General features: G+C 51.0%; 1 protein-coding gene across 2 annotated transcripts; it reads left to right on the forward strand.

Moving 5' to 3' along the window:
- Nucleotides 1–10,111, forward strand: ANKRD54 (ankyrin repeat domain 54). Of its 2 annotated transcripts, none has more exons than XM_043881839.1 (8): nt 1–464; nt 2,287–2,334; nt 6,635–6,733; nt 7,416–7,487; nt 7,970–8,017; nt 8,091–8,215; nt 8,370–8,477; nt 8,793–10,111. In XM_043881839.1, the coding sequence occupies exons 1-8, from the start codon at nt 140–142 to the stop codon at nt 8,865–8,867; spliced, it is 900 nt and encodes a 299-aa protein (XP_043737774.1). In that variant the 5' UTR covers nt 1–139; the 3' UTR covers nt 8,868–10,111. The 2 variants fall into 2 exon arrangements, with proteins under 2 accessions (XP_043737774.1, XP_043737775.1); XM_043881840.1 differs by having other exon boundaries at nt 326–464; nt 6,640–6,733.
- Nucleotides 10,112–10,518: the final 407 nt, after the last annotated feature.

Genomic DNA, 10,518 nt, shown 5'->3' on the forward strand with positions numbered 1-10,518 from the left:
CCACCCGGTTGCCGTGGTTGCAGGCCCGGCCTGCCAGCTCGTCCGCTGACAGCGAACCTTTAGGGCGGAGGGAAGCGGGTCCGTTGGTCCGTCAGGCACGAGGCTCCTCCGGCGGCCAGGCCGGCGCGGAGCCGTTGCCATGGCAGCCGCCGCCGGGGGCGCGGACGACGAGTCGCGCTCGGGCCGCTCGAGCTCCGACGGCGAGTGCGCGGTGGCGCCCGAGCCGCTGACGGGTCCCGAGGGCCTCTTCTCCTTCGCCGACTTTGGGTCTGCGCTGGGCGGCGGCGCGGGCCTCCCGGGCCGGGCGTCCAGCGGGGCCCAGTCCCCGCTGCGGTACCTGCACGTCCTGTGGCAGCAGGACGCGGAACCCCGCGATGAGCTGCGCTGTAAGATCCCCGCGGGCAGGCTGAGGCGCGCCGCCAGGCCCCACCGCCGGCTTGGGCCCACTGGCAAGGAGGTGCACGGTGAGGAGCGCGGCGGGAGGCGGGGCTGGCTTTCGGCTGATCTCCTCAGCCCGCTCAGGATGGAGTCCTCCGACGTCTGCGCTACGGACCTGGAGTGACCCCTGAGTCCCCTTCCAGTAGGAATAGTAGTCGTATGACTGCTAAGAGTCATGAGTGTAAAAAAAAAAAAAAAAGTAGTCTTCCTGCTCAGAAACAGTCCCGGAGGCTTTTCACATTTGGTAGTTCCTGAGGAGAAACGGATTCCTAGCCCCAGGTGTAGATAATACGCGGGTAGTGGAGAATAGTTTCGTATCAGAGCCAAGTCGTACCAGCTTTTTTAAATGCACAGACCTGGGTTGGACTTTTCTAGCTCATGGTGGCTTTAGGCAAACTGCAGACCCTTTCAGCTGTAGTTTTCTTATCTGTAGAATGGGAATGTTGACGAGGTAAAGTAGGGAATGTATAGTCAATATTTGGCCTTCAAGTTGTGCCAGACACTGTTGGTGATAATGTGGTCATTTTCTTTTCTTTTTAAGATTTATTTACTTATTTTGGGCTCTGCTGGGCCATCTTTTCTGAGCGCAGGCTTTCTCTAGTTCTGGTGAGTGGGGGCTACTCCTTATTGCGGTGCGCAGGCTTCTCATGGTGGTGGCTTCTCATTGCAGAGCATGGGCTCTAGGCACGCGGGCTTCAGTAACTGCAGCTTCTGGGCTCTAGAACTCAGGTTCAATAGTTGTGGCACATGAGCTTAGTTGCTCAGAGGCATGTGGGATCTTCCTGGACCAGGGATCAAACCCATGTCCCCTATATTGGCAGGCAAATTCTTAACCACTAGACTGCCAGGGAAGCCCTGTGATGGTTTTTGATCCTCATAATAACTCATCAAGATCCAGATACTGTTCCCACTTTACTGAAGATGAAACTGAGCCTCGGAGAAATTGTCTTGCTCTAAGTCACATCAGTAGAAATTGTTTGTGCTGTTATTAGAACACCTGCTCTGATACTTCTTCCATATTGTCTTTTACATTTTATGGATGCCATGGAAACCAACACCCTGAAAGATTTAAGAATGGGGACTTTTAGATTCCCTCTAGGACCTACTCATATCTTAATGGTGTTATCAGGAATAATTGAGAATTTGAAAGTGCTGTATAAATGTAAGGAATCATTATATATCTGAATTGTAATTTTTGTCCATTTCTCTGATCATAAAAGTATTGCTATTAGCCTCTAATATAGAAGTAGTGTCATTGTGGAGAAAAAAGTTTCTGTGTGGGAATTATCAAATTTAAATATGCCATTTGGGAGTGGTCTGTTTTGAAGGAGAGTATAAGATTATATGTGTAACCAGCTCACAAAGAGCTTTGTGTAAATCATCTCATTTGACTTTTGCAACAACTCAGGACTGTCAGGACAGAGCTCAGCCTTGTTTGTACTTGATAGATCTGAAGCCCAGGGGCTTAACTAACTTGTTCAAGGTCACCAAGTGGCAGAGCCAAGAACTGGCTGCAAAGGCCTTGGAGGATTTGCTACAAAATGTGGCTTTTGCATGAGCTGTGTCACATTTCAGGTTTCTCCTGGTTTTATTCTGGGACCTCTCTTTCCCTTTAGATGCTTTTTTTTTTTTTTTTCCCATTTGGCAGTGCTGTGCGACACGCAGAATCGTAGAATCGTAGTTCCCCAATCAGGGGTCAAACTCGTGCCCCCAGTGGTGGAAGTGCATGGGTCCTTAACCACTGGACTGCCAGAAAGTTTCCAGGAAGCCATCACTTTCTGCTTCATCATGGCCATTGCTGGGTTTTTTTGTCTGTTTTTTTAACTGGCACTCTTATTCTCTTCACAGCTCTGAAAAGGCTGAGGGACTCAGCCAATGCCAACGATGTGGAAACAGGTGAGTGTGCAGAGTGAGTCCGGCTCCATGGTCTGGTCAGGGAAGGAAAAGGCCACATAACCAGTACCTGGGAAGACAGTGCTGAATCTGCCAGCTCACCCCTGGGACCACTGTATCTATTGTATAACTGCTGTCATCTTACAGATGACAAGTCTGGTTCAGATGCTTACTCTTCCCATGCTTTCCTGCCACCCTGTCCTTCCTGGTGTCAGAGTGTTTATTACCCTGTGAGCCACCTCACAGAGGGAGCTTTTGTATCCCTGGCACCCAGCCACAGAGTAGGAGTTTTTGGGAACTTCTGGCTGAAAGGAATGAATCGTCAACTTGAACCACCAGGAGAGCCACCATCTGTGCAGAGCCCTTCAACTGCTCCCTGAGGCTTGGTGGTAGTGGGGTTCGTGGTTCTCCAACTTAAGTTGACAGAACATCTGAAAGGCAGGGGTGGGGCTCCTAGCAGGACACCGCTCTGTTTTTTGTTGTTGTTGTTGCTCTTCATCCTTTTCTAGCTGACAGGGCAGTAGCAGCATCAAAGGTACAAGACAAGCTATAGAAAAAAAAAAAAAGATTTAATTTTATCCACTAACTTAATTCATTCTGTGAATCAGGGAAAAGTGGTATATTGGTTCTCTGTAACTGCTGTAACAAATTACCACAGATATAGCTGTGTAAAACAGCACCAGTTTGTCATCATACAGCTATGAAGGTCGCATGTCAAGCTTAGGTCTCATCAGGCTGAAATCAGAGTGTCAGCAGGGCTGTATTTCTTGCCAGAGGCTCCAGGAAGAATCTGTTTCCCTGCCTTTCCCAGCTCCTGAGGCTGCCCACGTTCCTTGGCTCATAGTCCTCTCCCTTCATCTTCAGAGTCAGCAATAGTAGACTGAGTCTGCACACTGGTTCTACCAATGGGAAAAGGTTCTCTGATGTTTAAGACTCATGTGTTAGATTGGGCTTGCAAAATCCAGGATAATCTAGCTAGAGGTTGCTAACCTTAATCCTGTCTGCAAGGTCCCTTTTGCCAAGTAAGGTGGCCTATCCATAAATTCTGGCTATTTGTCAATGCCACCTTTGGGTGTTGTGATTCCGCCTACCTCAAGTGGCCATCATTCTATTTTGAGAGTGGGATGCTGTGATCAGATAAAATGTAAGTGTGGACAAAGGGTCGTGGGATAGGAGAGCAGGCATGGAGAGGAGGTTGTTCCCCTCAGGGAGCTGGGCCTTGAGTGGGCCCAGCTGGCAGAGTATAGTGAGCAGGCCTAGAAACTGGAGGGCTTTTCAGCACTCTCCAATTTCATCTCTTCCATGAGCTTTAATATTGTGGAATATTTGGGTAGTAACCTATATGGCTTTTCAAGGAAAAATGATGTATTCTCTTTTTAATACCTCTAGTGTGTGACCAGAGAATATTTTAATTATACTTCCCTTCCACAGAAAGTCTAGTTTATCTTTTTTAATAGGTTTACTTTCTCTCTAAATCCAAGTATAGTTGATGTATAATATTATGTAAGTTACAAGTGTACATTATAGTGATTCACAATTTTTATTAGTTATACTTCATTTATAGTTGTTATAAAATATTAGCTATATTCCCCCTGTTGTATAATATATCCTTGTAGCTTGTTTTATACCTAATAGTTTGCCCCTAATAGTTACTCCCCCACCCCTATATTGCCCCCCCTTTTCCCAGTGGTAACCACTGGTTTGTTCTCTATGCCTGTGAGTTTATGTCTAGCTTATCTTTCTTTTTCACAACAGTAAAAGATGTTTATCAGCTTTCACAATCATTAGCCAGTGTCTAGCTTATCTTGAATCATTCAGGTGTCCACATGCTGGTTTCATTATTTTGGTGGAAATGCTGTAATTTTCCATTCAGTGTCTGTGACACACCCATCTTCAAATCTAACTGGCTTATGGCTCTTAGATTTACCAGGCTCTTGCAGGACTCTGGTAGAGAAACTGGCTATAGTTTAGCTTTTTCACTCCATTTTACTGTATGGTTAGCATTTTGTTTTCTTGCTCCACGTTTGTTGGGTCTTTTGGTGTAGGTTGGCAATTATAGTGGATGTAAAATTTCCACCCTGCTATCATTAAATTATAAGTACCTTTCTGTGAATTCATAATAATTTAAAAGATTTTTTTTTTGGCTGCACCAGGTCTTAGTTGCAGCATGGGGGATCTTTAGCTGCAGAATCTTTTAGTTGTGGCATGTTAACTCTTGGTTGCAGCAAGTGAGATCTAGTTCCCTGACCAGGGAGTGAACCTGGGTACCCTATGTTGGGAGCTCAGAGTCTTAGCCACTGAACTGCCAGGGAAGGCCCATTGAAAAGATTTTAAATGTGAAAATAATATATGCATTTAAAGTGTTTTAAAAATTAGAAAAATATGCAAGAAAAACATTTTTAATGTCGGGAAAGGAACTAACCTTTGTTAATACTTTGGTGACTCTCCTTCCTGTCCTTTCTCCTGTGCAGAGGAATTTTCTTGATGAGCTTGCAGACTGTGCTGTATACACAGTTTTACAGCCTGCTTAATGCTTTATGTATCATAAACATTTCCCATAGTCTTCATAACCATTTTTTTTCAAAACAGAAGTGTCATTTTTCTTATTTATAGAATGAATACATAGCTGTGCAATTTTTGTAAAGCTTGTAAAGAGCAGAAATTACCTTGTAATTCTATTCCCCAACTATAACCACAGTTTGTAATGGATGCACATGATGCCTTCAAAGGGACAAAGCAAGAGTTATTCAGTTAGTCACATATTTGCACACTGGTTTTTCACTATTAAGATAATTTCCTAGGAATGGGGTTTCTACATCAAAGGATACATGTATCTTGATGGCTTCTGATAGGTGTCGCTAAAGTGCTTTCCATAAAGACTTAGCTGTACAGATCACAAAAATAGAACCATTTACTTTATCTTGGGGATGCTGTCTCTCTTTTGGTGACTGCACTGATGAACACCGAGGTGACCTGAAGCTCTTCCTTCTTCTCCACTCTTATAAACCTTTCCCATTCATTCATTCCCAAACCATTCATTCATTTATGCAGTCAGTTGGCCACATTTGTGGAACAGGACAAGTCATATCTTGGTCCAGGATATTAAGAAACAAAACAAAAACCTACAGTATTGCTGGAGAAGAAGAGTATAAAGTGACACCATTTCTAAAAAGAAAAAACCCAGAGAAAGGGAAGTCATGTGTTTAGTTGGAGAGGTATAAGCTCTTGAGCAGGAGAAACCTGGGTTCCTATCCCAGCCCTCCTATTGGCTTGGGCTGGAGTCTGTCTCCTAGTCTGTAGCATGGACATGGTACCATATCGAGTGTTGGAGGGTGTTGGCAGTCAGGCACCAGATGCCTGGCTGGTGCTTGGTGTACAGGCAGTTACTCTGAAAGAGCTCAGCCTGTTAATGTGAGAGTAGCAGGATTAACAGGGCACTACAGAGATGTGGGGGTCAGAGGGACTCATTCACCTTTAGGAGACGGGAGAGATTCACGGAGCAGGAGATTATCTGGGCTTCGTCTGGAAGGACTCGGGTCCTTGAGAGGTTCACTGGGGGATTGCTAGGGCATTTCACTGCTTGCTCTAAAATGATGTTTGGCAGCAATTTCTGCATTTCAGTTTGGACATGGGCACGCAGTACATAATGCCTCACATTTTATAGTGGCTCCAGACTTTCAGAAAAGGACTTTCATATCCATTATTCTCATCATGGCAGCTCTAGAGGTTGGCTGGGCAGAAATTACTCCCATTTGCTGGTGAATGGGGGACCAAATCTCAGCCTTCCTGCTCCCAGCCCAGCTCTTCCCACTGCCGCATGCTGTTAGCAATGAACTCCTTTCCTCTTTTGCTCAGCTCAGTCTGGGACTTGGTCTGCATGGCAGAGCCCAGCCTGTGTCCTGGGCTGCCTCCTGGGAGCTAAGTGAGCATCAGCCCACAGCCGTGTCCCAGCTGGATGGATGTGTAGCCAGACTCAGGTAGAGGGGCAGGACCAAAATCAGTACTGGGGATTTCCATGACTCCAGAATTCCTGACCCTGAGGGCTGAGATCCTTCTGTGATGTTCTGTCCCAAGACACGTACTTGGGCACCCAGCACCCATGGTGCTCAGTTGTGCCCTCAGGAGAACAAGTCCCTCGTCACAGCAATCCTCGAGGGGGCCGCATCCCGGAGGGACTAGCTCTCCCACATGTTATGGATGCCTTGCTGGAAAGGGCCCTCAGCACCCTTGCCCACCCCCGGGGCTGCAGCTTGGCTGACGCCGCCACTCTGCCTGCTTGCTCCCTCTGTCTTGGCGGTGCCAGTGCAGCAGCTCCTGGAGGATGGTGCGGACCCCTGTGCAGCTGACGACAAGGGCCGCACTGCCCTGCACTTTGCCTCCTGCAATGGCAACGACCAGATTGGTGAGTCCTGGGGAGGAGGGGGAGGGGGGCTGGGTGAGTATTCTCCCTTCAGAGGGGCTGGGGGACAGCACACGGGGGTGGGGGCTGCTGGAGGTGAGGAAGGCCGGACCCTCCCACGCCTCTGGCCTGTGGAACTGCGCTGCCTGACTAAGGCGGGGCCCACCTGGGGAAAGAATGAGATCGACCCCAAGGTCGGACCGGACCTTCCAGACTTTCAAGCAACATTTACTCAGTGCTAAGGGCAGCAGTGGGACAGCCCACCCCCAAACCCAATTTTTTTTTTTCCCAGAAGTCTTTTTAGGATGTGGTGTAACTTGCAAACAGTGAAGTCTCTGTGTCCTTACACCGCTGTGTCCACCTCCTGGATCAAAATATAGAATCTTTTCAGTGCCTGGCATCCTGTCTCATGCCCCTTAAGAGCCTTCACTAGCAGCCGCAGCTGTTGGGAGAACTTTCTTTAACCCTAAAACTTCAGTCCCTTAATACCTGCAGAGGCTCAGGGACCCTCCCAGAAGCCTTAGTTCATGGCGCTCAGCATCCTGCATGCAAGTCTCACGAGTGAGCAAGGGAGTGAAACTGCGCAGGGCAGGGTACTGGCTTTCAGTGTTCCGTGGAGGGGTGGGGGCTAGGATCCTGCCAGTAGAAGCCCCCAATGGCTCCTCTGGGGCTTTCCTGTTTCCAGTGCAGCTGCTTCTGGACCACGGAGCCGACCCCAACCAGCGAGATGGGCTGGGGAACACGCCACTGCACCTGGGTAAGTGCCTGGCGAGCTGCCAAGACAAGCTCCTTTGATGGAGAGCCTGGGGTCCTGCAGACCCCCAGCAGGCAGGCTCTCCTGTCTCCTGGGGAGAGCCTGAGTCCCCGGGGCCGCACTCCCCTTGGGCTGTGTCCATGGCTGTCCCCGTCCACTATTGGTTGGCTGTGCCCCAAGCAGAGCTGATTTCACAACCTGAACTGGCTCAGCAGCAGCTCTGCCAGGGGAGGTTCTCGCCCTGCGGCCAACTCTCATCATGGCTTGTGGTGAGGCGGGTCCCGCCTCCCAGCCTCAGTTTCCCCAGCTGTGTAGGGAGGGAGTTGGGTTTGATCGCTGAATCCCCCCAGTTGCTGCCTCGGTGATGCGTCTTGGGGAGTGATCTGGCACCTGAACCCTCAGAGACAGTCCTGCTCCCTCCCGCGGGCACCCAGGACCAAGCCCCTCGTGGTCCTGAACTCTCAGTCCCTGTTCTCCTTCCTCAGCGGCCTGCACCAACCACGTCCCCGTCATCACCACGCTGCTGCGAGGAGGTGAGTGCTCCCCTCTCCCTCCTCCCTCCTCCTCCCCCCGCTCAGCATGCTCACCACTGCCTGTTTCCCCCAGGTGCCCGGGTGGACGCCCTGGACCGAGCGGGCCGCACGCCTCTGCACCTGGCTAAGTCCAAGCTCAACATCCTGCAGGAAGGCCATTCCCAGTGCCTGGAGGCCGTGCGGTTGGAGGTGAAGCAGGTGAGCACCCCGCTCGGCTGAGCCTGCAACACTGAGCGGTGACTTCATAGTTCATGTGGACCCCAGTGGACACCGGGTCCAGTGCGCCCCTGGGCAGCAGCCTCGGGCTGCTCTGTGCCTGCCAGCACACCCTCAGCCTGCCCTCTGGTTTCAGATCATCCAGATGCTGAGGGAGTACCTGGAGCGCCTTGGGCGGCACGAGCAGCGGGAGCGGCTGGACGACCTCTGCACCCGCCTCCAGATGACGAGCACCCGCGAGCAGGTGAGCGCAGCTGTGGTCCAGACCCCGGCCTGGCAGGAGCCTCAGGGCCAGCCGGTCCCTGCTCTGAGGCTGGAGAGAGAGGCGTGGCTGCTGGTTGCCGTCCTCTGTGGGCCTCAGAGCCTCTGTCCACCTCTCTGGAAGCGGCCTGGGTCCTTCTCTCTGGGGCAGCGAGGATTCACCCTTGGACAGCTGTCCCATAGTCCGGGGTGAAGCCCTCATAGCCTCTGGGAAGAGACAGTGCCTGCCTCCACGCCTGTGGTGCTGTCGGGGGAGATCCGGGGCACCCCCTCACAGAGCCTTGGTTTCTTCCCGCAGGTGGACGAAGTGACCGACCTGCTGGCCAGCTTCACCTCCCTTAGCTTGCAGATGCAGAACATGGAGAAGAGGTAGCGAGAGAGGCTCCCTGCCGTCCCGCTCTGCTGCCCGCCCCGCCCCGCCCGCTGCCCTCTCATTACAAAGAAAAGGCCTGGTGCCTGGGACCCGGTCTGCTGAGGCCTCATCCCAGCTGCTGGAGGCAGAGGCGTTCTCTCACTGACCTCAGTGCTGCTCCCAGCCGCGGTCTCTGTCGTGTCCATGGGCCGACACCACAGCCCCCAGCTTCTTCCTTTGGCTCCCGCAGCACCACAGCCACGCCTCAGCCCTGGCTGACTTGACACGTGCTCTCCTCACAGGCCTCGCTTGTCCCACAGCCTCCCTGTGCCCTCGGCAGGCCCCAGACCCTCCTCTGAGTCCGCTCCCGGCCGTGGGCTTGTTGCAGCCAGCCGGGTGGGCTTAGGGCAGGCACCCTCTGGCCTGGGGGCTTCTTGGCTGGCCCTGCACCTCTCACCAGCACTTAAGTCAGGCTTGTCACCGGACTTGCAAGGAGACATGGCAGCTAGTTTCTTTGGTTTGGAAGGGGTCAGGGGGTTGGTGAAGCCTAGACCTTAGAAATACAAGGTTAGGGAGGACCTAGCTGAACCCAAAGCAGAAAATCCTGGACCCTTTCTTCCCCAGTCACTGAAACACCAGGAGGGTGTAGCCTTTCTGCAGCCTAGTTGTAGTAGGCGAGGAGTGGCCCTCAAGATGGCCATGTTCTAATCCCAGGAACCAGTGAACATCACCTTATATGACGAAAGGGACTTTGCAGATGTCATTAAGCTAAGGTCTTTAGACAGGGCGATTATCCTGGATTATCCAGGCAAGCCTGTTGTGATCACATGGATCCTTATTAGAAGGAAGCAGCAGCTCAGAGAGGAAGTAGGGGACATAGTAACCGCGAGGCGGGGGTCACAAGGGAAGGAATGCAGGCGGCCTCCACTAGCTGGAAAAGACAAGGAGGGCTTCCCTGGTGGGCCAGTGGTTAAGAATCAGCCTGCCAATGCAAGGGACACAGGTTTGATCCCTGGTCTGAGAAAATCCCACATGCCTCCAGGCAACTAAGCCTGCGTGCCGAAACCACTGAAGCCCGAGCAAAGCAATGAAGACCCAGTGCAGCCAAAAAATAAATTAAAAAAATAAGGCAAGGAAATGGATTCTTCCTTCATAACTTCCAGAAGGAACCAACCTGCTGACACCTTGATTTTAGCTCAGAGAGACAGGTTTCAAATTCTGACTGCCAGAACTGTAAGAGAATAAATTTGTGTTGTTTTAAGCTACTAGATTTGTGGTAATTTGTTGCAGTAGTGAAGGGAAACTAATATGCTAGTAAAGGCTCAAAAACTCACAACCCGGCAACTTCTACCCTGGCAGAAGCCGACATTCCCCTTGGGGCTCAGAGATGCACAAGGCAGCACCCCCTCCTGGCAGGGATATGCCACAGCAGGGAAGCCTGAAGGGAAGGCCTGGCAGACCCAGCTGTCTCCCAGAGAACATTTGACTACGAAGTTAAGATAGACTTTTCCCAAATTGTCAGTGCCGGTTCTGCTCTGGCTCTGCCCCACTTTCCCTCTCGCCAGACTGAGTCCTGGCTGCTTTTCAGGAAGTGGGGAGTTTGTCTCCCAAATCCCAGCTTAATCAGATCTGAATGGAACTCATGGAACCTAGCTCTTCCCCAGACTCTAAA

This window comes from Cervus elaphus, chromosome 22, assembly GCF_910594005.1.
Source record: "Cervus elaphus chromosome 22, mCerEla1.1, whole genome shotgun sequence".
In the NCBI taxonomy this organism is placed as follows: Eukaryota; Metazoa; Chordata; class Mammalia; order Artiodactyla; family Cervidae; genus Cervus; species Cervus elaphus.